Raw genomic sequence first — 25,555 nt, 5'->3', positions numbered from 1 at the left:
TTTTTTTTTTTTATCTTGGATAGAAGTTGCCATCCTGACTTGATCTTTTTATTTTTGGTCCTTTTTGTAATTTTACTTTAGTAGAATCATAGAGAAGTAGGGCTGGAAGGGACCTCCAGAAGTCATCTAGTCCAACCCCCCCTGCCTCAGGCAGGGTCATTCCTATCAGCCCATCCCATAAAAAACTATTATGTAGATTCTGTTCAAGACTGCTGTCAACCCTGATGCAACTAAGCCTAATGACCTAACCTGCTGCAGGTAAAGCAGGGGGATAAATGGCAGCCAGTGTCCTGCTTCTGTGAGATGTTGTCAATATATGCTCAAGTCATCCTGGGTAGAGGACCACACCCCCCTGCTACAGAGGAAGGAAAAATCCCAACAGTCAGTGCATCTGACCATGGGGTAAAATTCCTTCCTGACCCCAAATAGTGTGATCGGTGTGACCTTGAGTGGAGGGGTAAGATCCTCTAGCTAGGAACCTCCAGCTCTGGTCCTAGCAGGACCATTTGCACATCCCAGTTACAGTTCTCAGCCTTGGCTATAGCCAGCACCCAATGCCCAGGGAAGGCTTAAAAATATACGCAGCAGAAAAGGAGCTGAGGGCTGGGGAGCAGCAACCAGCAAAGTCCGGGAACTTGGGAAATATTCATGGTAGAATATAGGCATAGCTGTGCCTAGATCATCCCTGACCATTGGCTGTTCAACCTCTTCTTGAATACTTCCATTGATTGGGAGTCCACAACAAACCTAGGCAGTGTGTTCCACTATGTCACTGTTCTAACTGGGAAGACATTTTTCTGGATATCCAATCTAAAACTTCAAGCCATTGGTCCATGTCCTCCTCTCTGTAGCGAGAGAGAGAAGGTGCTTTCCCTTTTCTTTATGGCAGCCCTTCAAGTATTTGAAGACTGTTATCATGTCCTCTCAAGTACCTTTTCCACAAGCTGAACATGTCTAGCTCCTTTAGTCTCTCCTTGTATGACTTGCTTTCCAGGCTCTTGATTATCTTTGTTGTCCACCTCTGGACGCTCTCTAACTTCTCCATGTCCTTTTTAAAATATTGAGCCCAAAACTGCATACATTAGCCCAGCGGAGGCCTCATCAGTGCTGAGTAGAAAGACACTTGTCCTGTGTCTTACACTTGGTGGGTTGTAGTGTCGGAGATCAGAGCAGCGCCGGCAGCTGCTTTCTGACCCCCCTCCCCCCCCGCCCCTCCGGAGCAGTAACACTTTCACCTGACGGGCGGGTAGTGATGGATGGGGTGAAATTAACCAGGCACAGATGCGTGTTGGTTACAGGAGATTGTTTACTTACGTCGCCCAGATAGTGACATGCGACGCAGGCTGAGCCTTTGTTTCTGTTACAGTTGCATTGATTATAGTCAAACGTATGGGTTACAGCCAAGCAATGACGGACGTGGCACCGAAAACGTGCTATCGTGCCTGCAGGGCTTTACTACGTCAAAATTAACGATGACGGGGAGTATTGACAGCTGATCAGACTGTCAATCTACTCTGGTGATGGACTCAGGTCTCTCCTCAGAGGTTTCTCCGGGGTTCTCCGCCTAGGCGGAAGTTGCTAAACTATTTATAGATAGAGGTGTCTGATGGAGATACCCAATGATGAACCGTTATGTGGAATCTTTAATTTTCTGGCAAGCAGCAGTTCTTTGTACTCTCAGGTTGCTGTCAAGTTACAAGGTAGTGGGTTAGGTTTTCTGCCTGTTACGTATGAGGTTACGATGAGTGGCTTACTCTTGTTTCTTAACCAATTGCAGGGATTTATGGCAGGGCTATCCCCTTTCACCCTGACCAGTCTTAAGTTTCGTTTCTTGTTTGTGACGTGGGCATAAATTATATACAGCTCTCCGCCAGGATTTTGTTTCAGAAGTTTCTAGCAAGAATTTCTTTTAACCCTTAGTTGACTACATGAATGGTATCTCTTGCTAGTGGCATGGGCACTGATTAACTGGGTTGTGACATGTAGAACCCGATTCCCTTTTTGTGTGGCTGCATCACACCACAGACTCGTATTGAATCTGTGATCTACCAAGACTCCTAAGTCCTTCTCCACAGTTCTTCCATCCAGCCAGTTGTCACCTATTTTATATTTGTGTTTTTGATTATTCCTCCTGAGGTGTAGCACCTTGCATGTGTCCACATTGAACTTCATTCTTTTAGCTCTAGCCTAGCTTTCCAATCTGTTGAGATTTTTCTGAATTGTTCTCACATCCTCCAGTGTGTTTTCACCCAGTTTCTTGTCGTCTGCAAACTTGCTTAAGAAGATTTCTATGGTAGCATCCAAATTGTTAATAAACATGCTGATCAGCACCAGGCCCAGGACCGACCCATTTGGGACTCTGCTCCAAGCATCCTGACATTCTGACGTGGACCTGTTAATAGTGATCCCTTGCTTGTGGCTATTGATCTGTTACTTACCCACCTTTATAGTTTTATCTAGTCCACATTTTTCCAATTTGTTTGAGGAGGTTGTGCGAGACCTTGTTGGAAGCCTTGCTGAAATCCAGATACATTATATCCACAACATTCCCTTCACCCATCCAAGTACAGTAGTTATTTTGTCAGAGAAGGAGATCAAGTTTGTTTGATACAGTTTGCTTTTCATAAATCCATGCTGGTTGCTTGTGATCAGCCTTTTCTCTTCCAAATGCTTACAAATAGCCTTCCTTAGGATCTGCTCCAGTAACTTCCTTTGTATTGAGGTGAGGTTAACTTGTCTGTAGTTCCCCGGGTCTTCCTTCTTGCCTTTAAGTTGGTTCTTTTTCAGTCTGCCTGTACCTGGCCCATCTCCTATAATGTCATGATGATCATTGCCAAGGGCACTGAGATCTCTCCTACCAGTTCCTTCGGGACTCTGGGATGAAGTTTATCTGGCCCTGCTGATCTGAATTCATTCAGACTCAACAGAAGCTCTGTGACTGTGTTTCTTTTGTTGTCTCTTCCCTCTGCTTGCCCCCCTTCCTTATCCAGATAATCCCTATTAGGTGACTGGCTGCAGCTAAATTTTTTTATGAAGACTGAGGTGTAGACTGTTGAGTAGCTCTGCCGCCTTTGTATCTTCTGTTAATAGTTCCTCCTTGCTTGTTAACAGAGGACAACAGCTTCCTTGGTCCTTTTCTGGCCACCATGCTTATAGAACCTCTTGTTGTCCTTAAATTCCTTTGCAAGGTCTAGCTCATTCTTTATCTTTGCTTTCCTGATGTTATCACTTGCTAGTTTGTGGTATGCTTCCTTGGCAACCTGTCCACTCTTCCAATGAGTGTATGCTTTCCTTTTGAATTTAAGGTATTTTAGAAGCTCCTTGTGCAACCAAACTGGTCTCTTGCGTATTCTTGTGCTCCCATCATGTTGGGTCAGTTTCTTGGGCTTCCCACATTGTACCCTTGAGAAGCTCCCAGCCTTCCTGGGCACCTTTTTCCTTCAATTTATCCTCCCATGACATTATGCCTATTAGCTCCTTGAGTCATGAAGTCTAGTGTCTAATTTTGCTGGCCTCATGCTTTCCCTGTCTCAGGATCTGGAATTCTATCATATCATGATTACTTTTTCCCAGGTTACCCATCATCTTCACATCTTCCACCAATTCTTCCCTCTTAGTCAGGACAAGATCCAAGATAGATTATTCTGTAGTTGTATCCTCAATCTTCTGGAACAGAAAGTTGTCTTCCACACAAGTTGGGAAACGACTTGACATATTCTGTTTGGCTGCATTGTTCTTCCAGCAGATGTCCAGAAAATGGAAGTCTCCCTTCAGTACCATCCTATAACTTTTAGATAGATTTGTCACCTGTTTGAAGAGTGGCTCATCCACCTTCTCATCCTGATTAGGTGGCCTATAATAAATCCCCACCATTATATTGGCAGTGACTCTCCCAGGAAAAACTCAATGTCTGTATGAGGCCTAAATAAAAGTGCCTCGTGCAGGACTGTGGCACGCCTGTTCTTCCTGCATTAGGGCTCTCTGATAACCCTGAAGCAGGCAGAAGAGTTGGTTTGTGCTGTAGCCTTTCCCAGTCTGCCTTCCCCCCCTGCCAACTCCTCATGGAAAGAGATGTTTGTAGGACAGTTATGCCTCTCTGCAAGGTTGTACAGGAAGGGCTGCAATTTGAGCTGGCTCTTCTGCCTCATGTAGGCTGAACAAAGAAGCCTAATGGAGGAGGAGTCCTTACATGTGCCTCAGCCCATCTCTGTCTGGCTGTGCATCAGGCTCATGGGTGCCCTGACCTGTTTAAATCATCAGAGTAAGCGGAATGGAAAGTACCAAAGGTTAGAGATTCTTATTGTAGAATAAGCAGTGTGTAAGAAACTAGAGAATAGAAGAACGTACATGCATTAATGACTTTAGGAAATACTGTTAAATCATCACTAGTTCTTAATTTTAATATAAATAAAATAGTTTGGTTTGTGTTATAACCAAACAGACAGTTTACAGGGATTCATCTGCTTTAAAATCCAGTTTACAATATCGTATCTCTGTGCTATAATGGCAAGTGTTCTAGGAAAAGCTATTGAGCACATTAAGTGGACATTAAAAGATTTATTGCTAAAGTGATAGATACTAATAACCTACTAAGAAGCATGACAGTGTTCACAGTATAATGGAAGTAGAACTATATTGTTTTGTCTGCTAAAATATATATTTGAGAATTTTTTTATTTCTGATTTTAGCCTGAACACTCCACCTGGAACAAAAATTAAGCTGTCGGGAATTGTTGACGTGAAGAATGGATTCCTGCTTTTGGATGACAATAACATTGTAGTTCTTGGAGGTGAAGTGGAGCATCTTATAGAAAAATGGGAGTTACAAAGGGTGAGGTAACATCACTGTCAATGCTTGTCTTACAGGATGATAATTATATCTAATGCCTATGAGCAGAGTGGTGGTAGTGAGCTCCTTGTGATAAAAATCATTTTAGTCTTTAGAAATGTGCCAGAGTTGTTCGATTTCACTTTGCTGATAACCTGTAATGAGAGTTCATATTATATACTGCAAGTGCAGAAATCTTTGAGTGGAAACTTTATTCCTGTTGTGTTCTGTGGAATTTTAAACTTAAATATCTAGTGGAAGTTAATTCTTACTTTCACCTGAAGCAGGTGTAAAGTCACTTATGGCAGATGTTTTTAAGCATGATGGCTTTTGGCAGTTCCCCTGAAAATGTATACATTTTTTTCTTGCCATGGCATTATAGAGTGGCACTTTTACAGACAAAATATGTCATAAGTTTTTAGAAGGTAGTGATAAAATACTGTAACCCCTGTTTAGGTAACTAGGAAAATTCCATTAAATCTCTGCAAGTGATAACCAGGGATCCAGGTTTTCCATTTCCCAACAGACAAACATGTATTTTCTCCTTCAAAAGTAAAAAAATCTGGGAAACCACAGGTTTCCCTTTGCAGGTTAGCAGAGCTTAAGCCTGCCAGGGGCTGCTTGGGGCTGGGGAGAGTGGGAAGATGGTGATCAGAGGCAGGGGGTCTATGTGCCCAATGATAGTCAGGCAGCGTGGTGGAGAGCAGCTCCTGCAGCTCCCTGCAGGTAAGTCTGTGGGGTTGGGGTGGGCAGATTGAGACAGTGGCTCAGAGCCCGCATGGTGAGGGAAGGAGTGGGGCAAGGTTGGTGGCTGGAGGTGCAGCCCAGCTGAGACAGTGCATGGGGCTTGGGGTCAGGGCTGGAGCAAGTAGGAGTCCATGGGTGGGGAGCAGGACGGAGCCATGAGTGGCCTATTGGGAGGGGAGGAGGCTCCCTGCTGCTGTGCACAATCACGTGGAGGGATTGGATCCATAGGCGATGCAGAAGGGAGGCAGGAAACCCCCCTCGCCCCCCTGCCAGGTTTCTGTTCCCACAACATGGCATGGGGTTGCAGCCTGGCTGGACTGGCACTGGCAGTAGCTGCCTCCATGGCCCAGCAGTCTGGACCAAGCACAGGAGGGCATAGTAGGGTGGGGAGGCTCAGTGATGCTGGTGCTGACAGTGCCATGCTGCCATGGCTGCCAAGCACCAGCATCAGCAGCAGGGCACCACTCTGTGCTGCTGCGGTGCCTCATGTTGGCACTTGTGGCATTGGGGCTGGTGTGTGACTCCTGGAGGTGGCAGTGCAGAGTTGTGCATCATGGCTACTGCTGGATGGGTAGGGGGCACCTCACCTTGGTGCTGTGGCGGTGCAGTGCTCCCTCCTGAGCCAGGTCCTGCCTGCTGGGCTGCAGAGGCATCTGGTGCCTGTCTGTCTAGGTTGCAGCCCCATGCCCCACTGTGGACACAGAAATCGGGAGGTTGGGCATGTGCTCACCCCTGCTCTCTCAATGTGTTGCCTATGGCATCGCCTGTGTGCCACTGCCTGCCTCACACACCCGCTCCCTGCCCTGTACACCCACTCCCTTCCCCACACACTGGGGGACTGGGGCCCAGAGGCAGGGGATTGGGAGTGAGGGGCATCAGCAGGCCGGGGGGGTGGGGGATTGTGAGTTGGGAGCAAAGGGCACTGGTAGGGCCAGGGATCTGCGGGTCTGTAGTAAGGGGCACCAGCAGGGCAGGGGGGCACTGTAGCATGGGCAAGGGCAGGGCACTGGCATATGGGGGGTGCTCAGCACCCCCACCCCAAAGCAGTGGGGAGGACTGCCACAGCTGGGCACGCATCCTGGAGTGAAAGGGTCAGGAGGATTTTGAATTTTTCATGATTGAAAAAACAAAATCTAATGCTAAAATATATATAGGTATTTATAATTTGTTTTATTATAATGACTGAGGCACTGGTAGGCTTCCAGATTGCTTTAAAATTGTAAATATATATCAATAAAGCATTCTGTTAAGTTGATACATACATACATATATATTTGTATACATATATATAGTGGTGCTTCATTTTAATCGTGGAAAAAGTTGTATTTTGTGGGTTTTAATCAGACAATTTTGGATTTTTTAAAAGAGAAAATCAGATAACTATGCTTCAACATATTTTCTGCTTGGTATGTTTCAATTGTAGTTTAGTTTTATCAAGGCCATAATCACTAAGATGAATTACAGAGAGCTTTTAAGCAAACCATGAAGACATCTGAACGTTTACTCTAATATGCTCAGTCTAGTAATAGGAGAGTATATTAAAAATGATTTTTTTTTCAAGCTGTCTCCGTTCCCTGCCACTGATACAAAGCAGTGATTATATCCAGATCAGAAAACCTTGATCTGGTGACAAGGTTCTGTTCTATTAATGTATTTCTGTTCTACCAAATGGCTGTTAGAGATTTAATCATTTTGTTAGGTTGGTGTGGGGTACCCTGTGAGTGACATTTGCTTACTCAACTATTATTGCTATCTATAAATATTTATTGACACAGCATGTAGATTCATTATGTATGTCAGTGAATCAAGGAGCATCTTGTTTATGAACATACCATCTAGGAAGTTTTCCTCTCTATACACTCCTTATTTTCCACTGACCACGATTTTAGAGAACATATTCCATTTTTTGAAGGGAAGGGAAGGGAAGGGAGGGACCCACAAAGACTATAGAAAGTTTCGAGTCAAACTTCAAGAACATTTCTTTAGTCAAACTTTGAATGGAATACTTAGTTATAGCTGAAACTTTCTTTAGTCTTTGTGAGTCCCTTCCCTCTCTGCCCTCCTTTCCCCTTGCTCTTTTGGGCAAGCTGGACTAAAATCAATTTGATAGTTTTAATTTCTAAAAATACATTAAAAAGGTAAATGTTTGTTAAAATGATTTTTGTGCTCCTTTAGTTGAAAAATTCTTGAAATGTGTTCTGCAAACTGTATGATGCTTTAAAAAACATCCTACCATCATAATAATAATATTATGGGATCAACAGCAAAACATCTTAACTTATGATTTCTTTTCAAGAATAGAAAAAAGTAGATATCTTGGGTCTTGTAACTAGCTTAAATATAATTTTGGGTTTTACAGTAGAGGGGAAAAGCTAAATTAAGAATTCGGGGGTGGTGATTCTTAAGTACTTGAAATTGCAAACTAATTGGTAAATGGCCAGTCAGTTTAATCAGGAGTATTAACACTACATTGAACCTTGCTCGTACATTCACCCTATATGGTCATGAGCACAGATATGTTGTTCTATAAGTACAGTCTTTACTGAAAACAGAAACTGGAAAATAACAATGTAGAATATTCACTTTATTATGAGGAGATGAACAGCTGACTAACTTCACCCTTTCCCCTCCAGTTTGTTTAACTTTATTTAAAATCCACCCCTCATATTCCTTTAAGGTAGAAGGTTCATAGATTTCATAGACATTAGGGCTGGAAGGGACCTTGGAAGATCATCAAGTCCAGCCCCCTGCCTCAGGGGCAGGAAGTCAGCTGGGGTCATAGGATCCCAGCAAGATAAGCATCCAAATTTCTCTTGAAGGCGTTCAGTGTAGGTGCTTGAACCGCCTCCGTTGGCAGGCTATTCCAGACCTTGGGGGCTCGGACAGTAAAGAAATTCTTCCTTATGTCTAGCCTGAAATGGTCTTGCAGGAGTTTATAACCGTTCAACCTTGTCATCCCTTGAGGGGATCTGGTGAACAAGCGTTCCCCCCAGATCCTGGTGAACACTTCTAATAAACTTATAGGTGGCCATCAGATTGCCCCTGAGCCTGCGCTTTTCCAGACTGAAGAGTCCCATAGCTCTCAGCCTCTTGTCATAAGGTCTGTTTTCCTGACCTCTGATCATGTGCTTGGCTCTTCTCTGGACTCTCTCAAGCTTCTCCACATCCTTTTTGAATTGTGGAGCCCAAAACTGGACGCAGTACTTCAGCTGTGGCCTCACCAAGGCCGAGTACAACGGGAGAATGACGTCCTGGGATTTGCTTGAGAAGCATCTATGGATGCAAGCCAGCATTTTGCTCGCTTTACTAGCCGCAGCGTCGCATTGAAGGCTCATGTTCATCTTGTGGTCATGACCCCCAAGTCCCTTTCATCTGTAGTGCTAGCCAGCGTAGCACTGCTGAGCCTATAAGGATGCTGCAGGGTTTTCCTCCCAAGGTGGAGAACTTTGCATTTTTTCGGTGTTAAACACCATCAGGCTCTCATCCGCCCATTTGCTGAGCCTGTCCAGGTCAGCCTGGATCGCCCTCCTGTCCTCAGGCGTGGATGCTTTTCCACAAAGTTTGGTATCATCAGTGAACTTGGTGTATTCATTTGACTCTTCATTTTTGACTTTTTCTTCTTTCACTGGTATGACTCCTGGGTCTTTTTCATACACTTTTTCATGTTTTGTATTTGTGCCTTGTGGAAACTCCACATCTTTATTGGTTTTTCTAAAAACACCGTATTTACCTGAATCCTACATGACTCTGAATTCAGGACACCCCACCCCTCAATAATAACATTCTAGAGATGGAGAAATGTATACATTTGTTATAACCTTTCTTGTCTAGAATCTATTTTTGGAGGGCTGTCTTAAATTTGTCCTCACCCACCACTGTAACAGGGCAAGCAGCAAGATCAAGTCAGGTAATGGTGGGGCAGGCAGCAGGGAAGTCAAGTGGCCTGACCCCTGCCTACTACTGCTTCTCTTCCTCTCCTGCCACACACACACACACACACACACACACACACACACACACACCTTGCTTACCTGCCCCCACCCAGCTGTCTGCACACCTCATATCTGTGCCTGCATGCCCCATGCCTGCCCCCTCCTACCTGGAGCCGGAGTGACAAGGGGCAGGTGAACAGTGTTGGGGAGCAAAGGCTGGTTAGGAGGAGCAGCAGGTGCAACTTGAACTGACCCTGGGCTTGGGGCTAGTGGTTCAGCTGCTGCCTCCCCTCCCTCGCCCCACTTGTACTTGAATCTAAGACAAAAGACTTCCCCACCCCCCTTTTCTTTTTCATTTTTTCAATACTTTGTGCTATGCTTTTGTCTAAATATCTGTATTCCTACCTTCCTAGACCTAAAAATGCCACTACTTCAAGGTTATCTATTTCTTTGGTACTGGTGAAGACCTCTGCAGAGTGTCAGGGCTAATTGCAAGAGGGAAGTAACCATCTCAGGATTGCACAAAGAGGTGCTCTTAACAGTCTCCCTTGTCCTGTTCAAAATTGATGGGTGTGGGTGGATCTTGTGGAAGCTTGACAATTTCCTGGCTCCAAAAGACTCCAGCATTGGCTGTTGGTTGTATTGCTCAGACTGCTCAGGTGGTGCTCAGAAAACATAGGGACAAGCACTCTTTTGCTTCCTTTTCTTATTACGGTAAGAACAGATTCAGTGATCCAGGACTATCTTTGGCTTGAGCAGTGAAAACATCTGCTCAGCAATTGCACTGAGACTTGGTGAACCATTATGCTTTTTGGTAGCTCTGTTCTGGGCTATCAGTCCAGTGTCTACTCTGACTGATGCATTTCATAGCTTCTGGTGACTTGGCAGTATCCATTGCTTTCTGATCCTCCTTTGGGACCACATCTGCATCTTTTCAGTCTCTGCCCATCCAGTGTTTTGCAGATTCACTTCTAGCTTCAGGTCCTTGCCACAGCTTATAGAGGTCCAATTCTTTTACTCTTTCCTTGAAAACAGCAAGGAGCAAGGATTTAGGCGAAGCAGTGAAACTGGTCAAAGATGCAAGGCTTTCTGAAAGGAGAGGCATTGGGCCTTGGGGTTATTTCCACAGACCCTGTTGTTATCTAGGCTAGCTCTGGCCAGGAGAGTGCCCACGGTTCACTTTACTCTCCCCCCCTACCCTGTTTATGTGGAGTGAAGGTGGTGTGGATTTAAAGCCAGGTGTCACTGCCTTGTCCTTATCTACATTGCCTCTATCAGATGGTTGGTCCAGGCCTTCTTCCAGGGACTCAACCTTTCTGATTGCAAAGTCTTTCTTTTTCCTGGTGAACTTTTTCATCTCTGCTGTTAGAGGGATTAAATCCTGGTCCATGGGCTCCTAGCCTTCAACTGCCTTGGCAGATGCCAGGCTTTGAAGCAAGTACTCCCAACCCTCTTAGAGATTTTAATGAACTGTCCTTCCATGGTGGGTCATCAGCAAAGTCAAAAACATAAAGCTTCACCCCCTTGGCTCCAAAAGATAATGAAGGGGGGGAAAAAGCCACTTGGCCTACTGCTGCTGAAATCTCCTCATCTTTGGGTCCATTGCTCATATGCCCTGGGGGCCTTCCACTGGGGTGTCTCCCCTCCTTTCCCTCAAGGGTAGTCTGTCCTGATTCCCACTGCCAGGCCTTTTCTCCCTCCCTGTTAGTGACTTAGAACCAGCTTTTGTCTCCATGCCCTTTCCCTTTCCTGGTTACCTGACCCTGCCTTTCAGGCCAGCACTGGAGGCCCTCATTAAAATTTTGCAGCGTCTTCTCACCCCTTCTGGCTCAGAAGGTCCTGGTCATAAAGTATTTGGTCCTTCAGGTCATATTAGTTGATTGGGAGTACCCATAGATCCCCTTTTTGCTTCTGATTTTACAGGAAGTGTTCCAGAGAGCATCTAAAATGCAGTTCCCTATCAGATATTTTCCTCATTCCGTGAATAGGGAAGCACCTTATGTTTTCATAGCTATACATCTTTAGCTCTGCAGGTGTTTCACAAGGTGATTCATGATTCTACATGACTGATTTTATCTGGCTGAGGTATTTCTGGTACTACAACCTCCTTTAAATGACAGTGACTTCGGACACTTTTGCTGCTCTCAGACCTGCTCGTTGGGAATAAAAGGAGGATACTTCATCTGGAACAGGTTACCCAGAGAGGTGGTGGAAGCTCCATCCTTGGGGGTTTTTAAAACCTGGCTAGACAAAACTTTGGTTGGGATGATCTAGTTGGGACTCGTCCTGCTTTGAGCAGGGGGTTGGCCGAGATGACCTCCTGGCGTCCCTTCTAACCCTAATTTTCTATGATTCTATGACTTAAACTCTCTTTATTTCACAGTATAGGCATTGGATGGTTACAATAGCAGAGTGGGCCTGCTGGTTTCTCATTAAAGACATTTATCGCCCACAGCAGAGGATTTGACTAGATATGCTTCTCCAGCTAAGTGGACTAGATACTCAGGTTTGGTGTATGACATCTTTTTTTGAAGCATACATCTGAGCTATGAAGCATGAAGCTTATCCATCAGTTTTGTTATGGGACAATGGGCTGCCGTATCAGCCCACCATACTCCAAGCTTTGGAGTCACCCTCAGTCAAACTGCTAGTGGACAAGTACTTGAAGGAGAAAGAGGAGTTACCTACCAGCAACTGATGTTTTTGGAAATGCACTGTCTGTGTGCACGTTTGACATCTTTCTCTGTTTTCTGTCACCTTTTACTTTGAGTTCATTATACTTGTAGCTTTGTGGTTCAAAGGAAACAAGCAGGAATTGCACTACCACTCTTTGTCCTTAGCACAGGGCATCTACATGCTGTAAAGATATGTTGTAAGCTCAGGGTTTTGTTTTGTTTGAGGGTTTTTTTGCCTTGAATATTCAAGGAATGTGTCCACCCACAGTGAGACTGGTCATATGGACGTCATCTTAAACCCCAGTAATTAATCAGTAATAGGTCTTGTGGGCATGTTAATAAATCTAGGGATAATTTGAATTATTTTGGATACATGAGCCAGTACCTTTGTTATAGGTAATTGTTACAGTTCCAGCCCAGGTGGGTACTAATTATACTAGTATGTATCAAATAAATATGTAGATTTAGGTGCTGTTTGAGCTGCCACATCCCAGCACACTCAATAAATGTTTTCAGAGTTCGATTGTTCAGAAAAGGTGGTAATCAACAAGGTTGTCAACTTTCAGTGTGAGCTTGAGCAAGGCTATAATCACTGCTTTTACAGCAAAGAAATGGTGAGTTTTGAGAACCTGTCTTCCATTCCGAGGATTTGGAAATGTACGCCAGTGGCTATAGAGTCCTTTTCTCCATTCCCTTACCCCTCCAACACATGCTTGGCTGTGTAAGCCCTATTCACTTTCTTTTTTTTTCCCAACCTGTCTCTTGTGTCCCTAGGTCTTTGCCCTAGACCCATTCTCCTTGCCTATCATAGTCTTTCTATCCAGCCAGTCCCAGTTCCTACCCCCAGTTGTCCCTCCTCATATTTATATCTTATCTGTCTCCCCTGCACTATTTCCCTGACTCTGGCCTGGGAAAAGAGACTGGGGCAAAAATTGTACCCCCCTATACCATGGCTCCTAGTACTAAACTCCCTTCCTTCTGGATCCCAGTTCCAGTCCCCTTGTCCAGACAGTCCTAAATCTCATTTTCTTCCCATCTTCCAGTTGCAGTCTTCCCAGACTCTCTGATTCTTCTCCTTTCCTCTCTTTTGGGTGATTTTTTTTTCCCCATTTGCTTTTGAATTAGATGGCTTCCTTATTGGTTGTCAGCAGGGAATGTAATTGAATGCACTGGAGAGAGACACTCCCTGTTCTCTGTTCCAATACCTGGTGGGAGCCAGCAATAAGAGAGAAAAGCTAGCTTTGTCCCCGTAGTTTGCTCAGTCACTTTTATGAAAAAGTGGCATATGCATAATCTTGTCTCATGAAGCAATTGTAAAGCACACACTCTGTAGTCAGTACCAGAAAACATGAGGGCCCTGGAGCACACTCAGGTGCTTCTTGGAGAAGTGATGTATGTTCAACATGGTCATAACTAGATTCTGTGAGATACTATGATCTATTCACTGAGGGCAGGATCTGCAAATAATTTGATTGCTGAAACTGGGAATTTTTTATTGTACATGTTAAACCTGGTTTTGTTTTTTTTTCCTGCCGAATTTGGGTAGATTTCTATTGGGATTCTAAGAAATGCACATCCATGATATAGAAGCTACTCCTTCTCTGAATGTAAAATGCCACAAAGCAGCACTTGGGGGAGTGATAAAGATGCTCAAAAAGGTTACTAGAATTTCTTTTAAACACAGGAAAGCAAATGTTTCCCCCCTATGCTCTTTGTCACTAATGATTGAACCATTTTGATAGAAAATCACAGGAAAGTTCAGCCTCAATTAAATCAAGTAAAATTTCAACCTAAATAGCTTAAGATTGGCAGAACAATTAAAGAAAAGTCTTTATTATGTGAAGTGTCAAGTAACCTTAATAAATGGTGCCTACCTTCTCTCCCTGTTATGAATTATAGACTTACTAATTTAAAGTTTTTATAAAAATACCCTCTTAACTTGAACAATTAAAAACAACATTTGAAATATTGTACTTTCTCCATATATAGAAGAAAAGTGTTCTTTCTACGTGTTCTTTTAAGAAAGTTAAAATGATACTTCTTTCAGTGGGTCATTTTGAAAAATTGTAATGTCAAACCACTTATAAAATCTTTTCTTTTACTCATACTGTTTGCAGGAAAATTTGAGCTTTCCTACTAGTGCATGACCAAGCTCCAGGCATTCATTCATTTTTGCTATATGACTTAAGTCATTTCCACCCTTTGAACTTCCTCTAAGCTCTTTGGTCAACTCCATCTCCTTTTAAATCGACTACAACAGTTTCATTCCCATTAGTACAATTTTGGTTTTTTGGTCCATGTTGTGAAAGTGCTCCTATAACACTTGATCTCAGACCAGACCAAAACAGAGAGATCTTTGCCTTCTGAGAAATGAGAGTTCCTTGCTTTCTACTCTCCTCAAACTTTCAACTCAGTAAGACTAGCTCCTTGTTGTTATTGCCCAGTATAAATTGTTCTCATGTTTTGTTCTTGTATGACATTTATCATGATCCTAAAATAATTCTGAACCTTCTGTCATGATTTCTTTGTAGTTTTTTCATTTCTATCACTTTTTTAGACCTCTGTCCATCACTGTGTTGTTTACTATCTTCTGAATGGAAATTAAGTTTAACTTCAGTTTTAAAAGCTAAGTTTTAAAACTTTACTGACATTCTCACCTTAATTAATCATATTTTCTTCCCCTGCCCCACTTTTTCAGTCTTTGGTATCTTCACTATAGAATAAGAAAGAGAGGTCAATACTGTGATAGTGGCATATATTAGCACAAAAACATTGCACAAAAAGTGTAATTTTCCCTTTCTATTTGTTTTTGGTTCTTTTCCGAAATGTTACTCAATTCTGGTATGCTCATATTTTTGAGTAACATAATGAAGGTTCTTTCTTCAGTAATTCTACAATTCAGTGTAATTTCAGAAATAACTAAATATTTAGCAGTGAATTAGATATTGATTTAGTTCTTTTCAGTATGACAGAAAGTAGTAAATATTGTTGAAACTGCTTTTTTTTAGTTTTTTTAATCTTCCAGTTGTGGTTAAAAAAAAGATCATTTTTTAAAGTGCCTTAATCTGTGCATTGGAAACCCTCTATTTTGTAATGGTAATCTCAAAATGGTGATATATTATAGACATCTGTGAACTCTTATTTATCAATTAGGAGAACATCTGTCAGAATCCAATAAACTTGATTTTTCAAACTGTTTTGAGGCCTCTGTCTTGTCAGCTTTCTCATTTCATTTCCTATTCCACCCCTTTTCTTTCTTGTTGTTTTCTTTAATTTTATTATTAATTTTGTTCTTTGTTTCCCATTCCTCTGTAGTTCTATCCTTACTCTTTGATCTATTAATTCATCTCAATCACTCCTTTGACCTCTTCTGTTTCAGTCTGTTTACTGCATGTGTTCTCTTTCTGACACCAAGTCGGTTTTCTGTCTTTGCTGTCTTGGTCTACTACTAACTACTTGTTCCTCCACCTGCTCATAATCCTATGTCTTCCCGTCTGCATTCTGCCTTTCATGCATTTTCACTTTCCCCTCCCTGTCTTCATGGTTCAGTCATTACTTGTTTGTTTTTTTCTATTCTCAAATTAACTCCATTCTTAGGTAATTGCTTCTTTTATTTTCTGTCTTCCAGCTAAATTAGTTCCTGCTGTGGTGACACCTTTTTTCTGACTATATAGACATTTGCATAAATAACTCCTTCAGAGCTAGTTCTGTTCTGTTGCTCGCTGGTGTTGTAGCACTTTGTAAAATAGTGAGCTAAGCATAGCAGGTATTTGGGTAGAGCACAATTGCTTCTGACATGATTATTCCCTGTTCAGGTATTCCTACAAACTTTAACCTGATTGGGAACTGCATTGACTATGAGGAGTTTATAGAATAGGCTAGATGATCAGTTGCTTCCTCTGGTGCAGGCCCTCTAAGATTTCTTTTGAACTGTAGGTACGCAAAGGTGAGCAGTGGTGTTTCAGTGTTGGGATATCTATAGAAATGGTCTAGAAACTGGTATTGTGAAAGTCTAATTCTTATGTTCCTATGCTGTCTTTTGAAAATAATTTTGGAATTCAGTATGGTCTAGGACAGGGTTTCCCAAAGTTTTTATGCCATGGCCTGGCAAACTGCAGTCCAGCAGTTGCAACTGACCATGGTCGAAATTTCTGGCCAGAAGACGGGTGAGGATATCCCCACCCCCCAGGTGGGGGGAGGGGTGGGCCAAACTGCGTGCTGCCGAGGGCACTGCAGAAGGAGCCACAGCCACTTCGCCTGGCTCTGGGGGGCCGTGGTCTGCCAGTCCATGGCCACTTCTGGTGCAGCAGCCTACTGTGCTGCAGATTGGCAGCTGACCTGCAGCAGCCCAGCACCAGGCCATCGCCTAGGGATTGAGAACCCCTGGTCTAAGGTTTTGGATGTGGGTGGGGTTGGCAGTAATGGTCATGGTTTGGTGTTTTAGAGAAAATTGTAATTTCTATGTGTAATATGAGCGTTTTGACCATTATTGAGTGTAGACAAAAATAAGAATTTCTCCTCGGAAGACCACAGTCACAATGTGGTTGGTTCTGTGGGTGTGTCTGAGGTTGAGTAACTACCATAAGAGGCCTTCATGGAGTCTGGAATGTGTAAAGCTATTGGCCACACCTGGTTCGTATTCATACGGCTTACTTCAAGCTGCATGCACATAGACCAGGAGCGATGGTGTGTACAACTGTTTGCTGCTGTCAGGACCTGGGCAGGGAATCCAGTGTCAGTAACTCAAGGTTAGCAAGAGGGGTAGGCAGGATCTGGGGGCAGGGGATGCTCGGAAATCTGTGGGGTGGGGGGGGGAGGATTGGGGAGCTAAAACTAGCTTAGTCTGACTTGGGTGTGGGGGGAGGAGTGTTGGAAGAAAACAGTCCTGGCACTGGGGTGGGCAGCTAGGCTAGCACCTAGCTCAGGAGATGTGGTCTGAACACGTGCAGGAGTTGAGTAGATGGGATTAAGCCATTCCCAATCTGAGGTGAACTAACTCAGATTGGGTCCACCATTCTGAATGCCTGTAGAGATGGGCATTATATGTAATAGCTGTACATACCTTGGGAGTGGTCTTTTAATATCATTGATGCTTACTGTAGATAAATGATTTTTTGTGAATTTTAATATTAAAATAATTTAATTGAATTTCTGAAAACATGCAGAGAAAAGATATGGTATAAAGGTGAGCCACGCTTCTCATTATGGGAGAGAACTGGAAAAGACAGTGGCAGGTTGTCCAGTAAGAAGATGGACAGAATCTTTGGAGCACCTAGAGTAAGGTTCTCAGCTGGGAGAGTGTTGTGAAAGTAGTCTGCAGAGGATTGAGGAAGTTGGCTGTTTTATAGGTGTGAAGGGAGAAGCTCTGGGCATAGAGGAGGTCCCAGGAATGAAGATCACTCCCCACTTACCTTGGGTGACATAAAGAGCACAGCCAGAGCCCAGAGCAACTTGCCATGCTTTTGCAGATGTGCGCTATCCAAATTGGACACTGGGAAGCCTGGATCAGTACTTCTGGCTCTGGAGAGGGGCAGCCAGGGAGAGACTGCAGTGTCTGTGGAGAGAGGATGCTGGAGAACTCTACTGCTTGTGCCAGTCTGCAGCCATTTATGGGGAAAGCACACACAGCAGCAGTCATGAGTGGTCGAGAACCAGCTTCAGACACATGCACCCTCAGGCAGAATGCTGGTACAGCTTGCCTGAGTAAGGATCAAAGTCTGGGCTGAAGAGGAGCTGGGTAGTGTGAGGTGTAGAAGCCTGAGCCTATTGTGAGCTAGGGCAGTGGAGCCAGCCAGGTGTGGATGGTGTTAAAATGATTTACTTTAGAGACTGTTAGTTAATTGATAAAAGGGGTGAAACCTGAGTGTATGAATGGATGTTCAGTTGGCAGACTGTTCATGAATTAATGGAATTGATTTGAGTTGCTCTACTGTGGAGACTATTCAGTTGATTGAGGGGGATGAACCCTGAATGAATGAAGAGACCTCAGTCGATGTACCTTCGAAGACTGTTAATGAACAGTGAATGGGGAAGTAATGATACTTCCCCTCTATGTGGCATTGGTTAGACTGCAGTTGGAGTACTGCATCCAGTTTTGGGCACCGTACTTCAAGAAGGATGTTGATAGACTCGAGAGGGTCCAGAGGAGAGCCACTCTTATGGTCAGGGGCTTACAGGACAAGCCCTATGAGGAGAGGCTGAGGGACCTGGACCTCTTCAGTCTCTGCAAGAGAAGGCTGAGAGGTGATCTTGTGGCTGCCTACAAATTCATTAGGGGGACACAGCAAGGGATCTGAGATGCTCTCTTCACCAGGGCACAATGGTCACAAACTGACAGAGAGCAGATTTAATCTAGATATCAGGAAAAACTTCTTGACTGTAAGGGTGGTCAAAATTTGGAATGGGCTTCCAAGGGAGGTGGTGCTGTCCCTTACCTTGGGGGTCTTTAAGAGAAGGCTGGATAGGCATCTGGCTGGGGGCACCTGACCCCCGCCCTTCCTCCTGCCTAGGCAGGGGTTTGGACTCGATGATCTGTTGAGGTCCCTTCCGACCCTAGCATCTATGAATGAATGGGTTTGGTCTGAGTTGATTTACCTTTGAGTCTGCTAATCAATTGATAAAAGGGGAGGAACCCTGAATGTGTGATGGATTGTGAAGATTTGAGTCACGGATGGACTTCTTATGAACTGACCTGAAATGCCTGACAGGGGTCATGGTGGTGTAGGAAGGACTGCTCTACTGCCCACAAGGGTTATGACTCCAAGGAAGAAAATGGGTAACATCTAGGAAGTGGTAAGGTTGGCATGTAAGGGGAGGTGGAGCCCCAGGAAGAAATTCCTCCAATAGGCCTGGATTTTTTAGCCAGTATAACCAGCTCCCAACTTGAAAGAACATCAAGGGAGTGGCAGGCGAGAAACGCAACATTGGGGAGCAGCTGGAATGGTGTGTTGATTTTCCGCCCCCATCCTGATGTTGCTCACCAGCTCCAGCACTCAAGGAAGAAAGACAGCCTGAAACCACCCCAAAAACAAAACACAGAGTGATCATCATGGGCAACTCCCTCTTGAGGGTGACAGAGTGATCTGCCACCCTGACCCCTTGGCCCGTGAGGTCTTGTGCCTCCCCAGGGGCCTGTATCAGGGATGTAGCTGAGAGCATCCCGAAACTTGTCTGGGACCTGGGATGGAGGCAAGGCTTCCTAATCCCAAGGTCTTGATGCTGTGTAACCTCTCAGTTCTATCTATGCGTGGTATGCAGCTAGGCTTTCCCAGGTTAGGCTGACAACCAGCTGGTTGTCTGACCTGGCCTAACAGCCCCGGTCTCTAACTTAACCAGGACTGCTAGGGCTGGCCCAACAACCAGCTGATTGTTGGACCTGATCCCAACAGCCTGGGTCTAAAACTGGACCTGGACTGTCCAGACTAGGTCTGACAGTAGTGTCCCTGGACCTGGATAAAGCATCCCTCATCTGATCCCCAGTATTGGTCTGGGAGCAGCTCAGCAGCGGTGTGGCAGGGACTGGCAGAATTTTACAAGCCACTTCTGCCATGCATGCCTGACATGGCATTAGGCTCAATGTTTGGGCATAAAGTTCTTCCAATTGCAGACATACCATTGTTCTAATGTCTGTCAGGGGTCAAAGATATGAGATTATTTTTACTCCCCCAAAACATCACTATAGAACAGAGTGAAAGTGGCTTGGGTGAGCTAGCTGTCAGTTCTCTGTACTTACATAAATAGATTTATTTGGAATCTGCCTTTAATTCAGGCTGTTTTGTGCTTATACTGCATTGTTTTGCAATCCCTACCACATTTCTTGTACAGTATTTAATTTAATCATAATGTAATTTTTTGTCAAAGAATTCCCTGTTATCTTTTTATAAACATACTGTACCAGAACAGCAAATGAAGGACCCATGTGATCATTGTAAATATATGAAGATACAAAATATTAAGTCTATTTTATATGAACTTGTATAGTCAGATTAATCTGTATGTACTGGCTGCTTTGAAGGAGGGAAAAACAGGAGGATTACAATGAAACGGAGTTCTGCTTTATTCCATCAGAGTAAAGTAAATGGCCTGGGTAGAACACAGTCTGTCACGTGCTTGTAGAATATCTACTTCAAAGCCCCTGTGCCTTCTTGTCACCCACATTCCCTTGCAGCCTCTGTAGCTTTGTTTTAGCCTGCCTCCTTTACTCTTCCTTTCATGTGCATGTATTTGAGGGTTGTTGTTTTTTTCTGAGGGATAAGACTATACAAAGAATGAACCTGTTTCAAAATGACTGCCATCTCACACTTGTATGAATGGGCATGATTCTGAAATCCTCCTTTAATTAAAATTCCAAATATTCATCACTTCATATTTTTCCCAATGAGACTGAAGCTTACGTATACATACTTACTAATACGTACTATTTAGTGGTGATGTTTGGGGTGAGAACCAGTTAATGTAAGATCTCAGAGTGGAATTCAGCTGAGCAAGTGGCATCATGGGATTGATCTTTAATGGTCCTTAATGATTTTACTTGTTTATCTAGACTACTTTGTTGTTTCAGGATACTTTTCAATATACTGCTGTTTATATAAATAAACTTTGATTTTAAGTTCTGATTTTTTCTTAGATTGTCCTTCATAGTGTTTAACAAACTAAGAAGTGTCAGCAGCTTTTATTTTGATTACATAAAAATAGTTGTTTTCTATTGCTATTGGGGTTATTAGAGATGGCAGTGATTCAGCAGTTGCAGGTATATTAAATTACTTGATTCCTTAAGTAATACAGAAGTGTTATTTGATGGTGTTTGTAAAAAAAAAAAAAAAGTATGCTGGATTTAATCCAAAGGATACTTTAGGAGTGTTTAGAATTATAGACCAAAGATCTATCCATTATCCTCTGTTATCAAAATATTGTCAATACTGTAGGACTGAAGGGATAATCTATTTTATCCTTTCAGCTGTGAGACACTGAATAATTGCTTACTCCCCTTCCATTTCATTCCTAAGAACACCTTGATTAACTATTAGGGAAAGTGGTAAATGGCCCACATGGATACTTGCAAACTGTTTTAGATGATGGATGACAGTTGGATGGGTCTTTATATTTTTTATTCATATAGACTATATAATACATACATTGAACTCAAAACAAGTGATGGGGGAAACTGTAGGATAAGTACTAAAAACAGAGCTGTTGAATGGATATAATCCTTTTGCTTAACTGACCTTGAATTTATCAGGGCATTTTTTAATTGTTGATTTCAATAGAAAAATCCAAGAACAGCAGATAAAGCAAGGGAAAGGTAGTGAAAAGGCGAATATAAAATTATATCATTTTTTTCCCCCTCCAGGATATTGTGTATGGTTGTGGACATATAATATGATTGATGTCAATTAATTTGACTCCATTGTCAATTTACTCTAACGAGGAGTGCGCCTGCAACCAGCTCTCCCAGGCTGACTCCTTGTAATAGGCACTGTTATGGCACTGAACCACTAAGGGTGGAAACTGATAGCACCTTCGTGCTGCCTTAAAATTTTTGATGGTGGCACAGTGGCCCAGGAAATAGATCTCCATACCCTTTGTCTCTCTACAGGTGCCTAAAATTTGTGGTCACGACATAGGTGATATCAATTTATGTTACTTTACTGTGACAATGTCTCAGCTTTATGGTGGGAGAGCATGGTCAGCCTGGAACTGCCCGCATTCTCCAGCCATCCCAAATAGGTGCTTCTGGGGCTTGAAGGTCTGATTATGTGCCCCAGGAATTCCCTTGCAGGATCAACCCTCTCAAGCCCTTGGAGTTCATGCTCTGGGGAATTGCTGCCTTTCCCCACTTGCAGACTTTCCCTTGTTAAGAGAAATGTGCCTTGGGAAATCCCTAGGTGTTCCTATGCAACTGGGGAATGTGTCTCCTGTTGTCCCCCAGGTTTGGGCCTCTGGGACGATTGATAACGTGCGTTTTGCCCATTGAAGCAAATCAGCTGTGCCAGGACACATCCCACCACAGTTGATCCACTTCATTGGGTGACCTCTGTGTATGCCCTAAGATTAGTAATGTGTCACAAACACGGCTGTTATGTTTCATTTGGAGAAACACGTTTATTCCTTGCCCTGGTCCTTGATGGTCTGGGATGAAAGGCATTGTTTTCTTGTGGGGCTTGAAGGGCTGGGTCCTGTGTTCCCTGGGAATTTCCAGGCAGGATGGGGACCGTCAAACCCTGAGAGCACTTATGTGGCTTTTCCTACTTACTCAGACGTTTCCCTGGAAATCCTTGGGGTGAGTCTGGTAAGTGGGGAAAGCCTGGGTTTTCCTGCTTACCCAGACCTGCTCCCATGGGCTTCCAGGAAGGGGAAGTTTGAACCAGGAAGGGCTGCTGCAGGACAGGGTGCTCCTGCCTGCTTGGGCGTGTCCAGATGAATGCACATGTGCATTTCCCTGGGGACAGATAGCAGCAGTACATAGTTATGCTGCTGCTACTTGTCCCTGAGGAACGCCACTGCACGCATGCTCTGGTCCATGACGGATTGCCCCGGGTAGGGTAGGAGAGGCTGGGGCCAGCACCTGGGCTGGCCCCAGCAGCCTTATCTGTGGTCATGGATGCCTCCTGGAGCTCCAGCAGTGGTGATCTGGGTGCACAGAGCCTGGCAAGCAGCTGGAGCATGGGTCTGGTTGACCAGACTGTTTTTGGGTGGTGAATGCTGCTGCCCTGTGTGCTGCCCCACTTTTTTTCTGAAGCAGGTTTTTTTGACCCCTTGAACTCCTGCTTTCAAAAAAACCCCATTGTGCTGTGAATTAGCAGCATGGAAAAAAACCTGCATGTATGGTGTGTGCTGCTTGTGGTGCTGCAGATGGGTCTGCAGTGCCACAAATTGCACGTGTGCACCGATGGGGATGCACTCCTTGAGGCTTATCTGAATTGTACAAGGCATGTGGGACAATTTCACCTGGTCACCACTGTGGCAGTGTCCAGGCTGTGGCACCCTTGAAAGGGTTGTATGGAACCTTGGGGGATCATTTATATTTTCTGTCTTATACAAGAGCCAGTGCTGAATGCTTCAGAAGGAGGTGTCAAAATCTTGTATACAATTGCAGAATTATTTATCAGTGGGAAGAGGGCTTGTAGATTCAAGGTGATCATATACCTGAATCTTAAGGATTTAACAGTCCTTGTAATTGTTTCCTATCTGGTGTAATTGCACATGCTGTTTTTATTCCTATAAATAGGTAATCATTTTCTGAATCTGCTAAGCAATTTACTTCAGTGATAACTTGGACCAGTCTTTTTCACAGGTGCTCCTCATGACCCTGATTTAGAAAAGCGTTGAAGCAGGTGCTTAAAATTAATCATGTTCTTCAGAGTTTTCTTGCATTGGGATGCTTTCCAAAAGCTTGGCCTCTTCAATTAAAGAGAATTAACGCTACCCAAATGATCCAGTTCCCAGATTGTTTTGAATAGTATTGAAAACAGTGCTACAGTTCACTGCAGAAATGTCCGAAATTCTCTGGGGATGACGAAGCAAGGGTGCACAATGTTTTTGGGCAGAGTGCCAAAAACACCCGCAGTCTCACCTTGTAAGATGTTGTCGTACCAGGGGCACCTGGCAGGGTAACTGCAAGGCATCCTTGTGGCGGTGCAGTCTTGGCCACTTCCCCACCGTCTGCCCCAAGGCGCGTCTGCCAAGCAAAATGCCTTCATGTGCCATGCTCTGGCATGCGTGCTGTGGGGCGGGGGTTTCCTATTCCTACTATAAAGCATTTTTATAGACTGTATTTTTGAAGGACGTAGATGCTTATGAAAGGACTATATAAATTACTTTTTGTGTTAAATATTATATAATTCCTTTTACCTATATTAAATTACAGTTGTTTTTTAATTGTCAAATCTGTTGTTTTTGTTTCCTTCAAAAAGAGCGTAAAGTCCATCTTGGGTACCACATTAATAGCACCATGGCATAAAAACCTAATATTCCTCTGTTTTGATGCACTACTTTTTCTACATCCCATCCTAGATCTGGAGTAAGATGCCTCTTTTTAGAGTTCCCTGAATGAACTCCTTTAAAGTGGCAGACCTGAATTTTCACTTCTCTTTGGGGTAGGACATTGCAATTCCACAGGCTGCCAAATATATTTAGAGGCCCAGTAAACTTGTTTCATACAGGAATTTCTTTCAGCGGCCTATGGATAGTAATATTTGTATTTTGCAATGACAGAGACAGTTCTTTAAAACTATGGTATCTTTCATATAAACATGGATAAGAGACCTATACATATTATTGTCTTATCATGAAAAGCATTCTGACTCGCTCAGTATTCAAGCTAGTAAACCATGCTTAGAATATTTGGAGATATGAACTTATTACATTGAGTAGTTGTCTGTTTTCAGCTTTTTGCAAGTGTCTGTTCATAGTTTTCTGCTAAATTAAACTGGTTATATATCAAAATTTCCTCAGATTGCTGCAATCTGGAAAACTTTAAAATCGTTTTTGGAACATATTTCTTGATTACATTATCAGGTGCTATGATCCAGTGCTGGAAAACATGTCTTATTAACTTTTCAAGAAATTCATAAGATTAAGAAAAATAGTCTATTTTGGCCTGACATGAAAAATTGGTTGTAAAAGAAACAGATCAGAATATCAAGGATAGTAATGTATCATATTTAATTGCATAGGATAATCATATTCAATACTTTGTATTATTAATATTGTTTATAGTAGATACAGTATTGTCATAACAGATTATATCTTTCTAAAATCAAAATTGATACTTATTAATTTAAATATTATATCAGCCTTCAAAACCTAAACAAAACTACTTTATATATGGTTTAATTTTTAGGGAAAACAATGCAAAAATGGACAATAAGGAGCAGAAGGATAGGGTTGAACATTTCCATTTTAGCTGATTTTTAAAATGTTAAAATAATTGTTAATGTTTTATTTCTTTTGCTGTTTCAAACACCTTACATAAAAAGTTACAGGGTAACAAAGTGGATACCTGAATAGAACTGTCACTGCATTGTGCCACTGTTGTTAGAATCAGAGAGTAAATTGATACACTGCACAAAATGTGAACTCATGTTATTTAAATACTTTAAGAAGCTAATCTTTACTAAGAGAATTGGGCGGTGACAGTGGGGCGTATGCATCAGATAGCTGTGGAGACAGGCTGCGTTCTCACGTGATTCTTGGATACGTGGACTGATCTTTATTGTGTCCTCCAAGTGCTTCTGTAATGTAAACATAAAATAATAATATTAACTTTGTATTTGTGGAATTTGGGGTGCACAGGTTCGGTAAATTTGTTTGGAATCCAAATTATCCCTAATCCTCAAAAGGCTTAAGTTTGTGTAAATGTACGTGTAGAATAAT

The 25,555-nt window shown here is 43.1% G+C and overlaps 1 protein-coding gene across 8 annotated transcripts in view; it reads left to right on the top strand.

Annotated features, from left to right (window-relative positions):
- Positions 1 to 25,555, top strand: part of TDRD3 (tudor domain containing 3) — a 157,165-nt gene that overhangs the window by 39,602 nt on the left and 92,008 nt on the right. For all 8 annotated transcript variants that reach the window (XM_006026723.2, XM_006026724.3, XM_025207728.1 and 5 more), the window contains one exon: positions 4,689 to 4,830. In XM_006026723.2, coding sequence (XP_006026785.1) covers positions 4,689 to 4,830 — 142 coding nt within the window. The remainder of the gene's footprint in view (positions 1 to 4,688; positions 4,831 to 25,555) is intronic.

Source organism: Alligator sinensis, unplaced genomic scaffold (assembly GCF_000455745.1).
Source record: "Alligator sinensis unplaced genomic scaffold, ASM45574v1 scaffold80_1, whole genome shotgun sequence".
NCBI classification, from domain to species: Eukaryota; Metazoa; Chordata; order Crocodylia; family Alligatoridae; genus Alligator; species Alligator sinensis.
The sequence above is the reverse complement of the archived record's forward strand: the minus strand, read 5'-3'. Positions and strand labels throughout refer to the sequence as shown.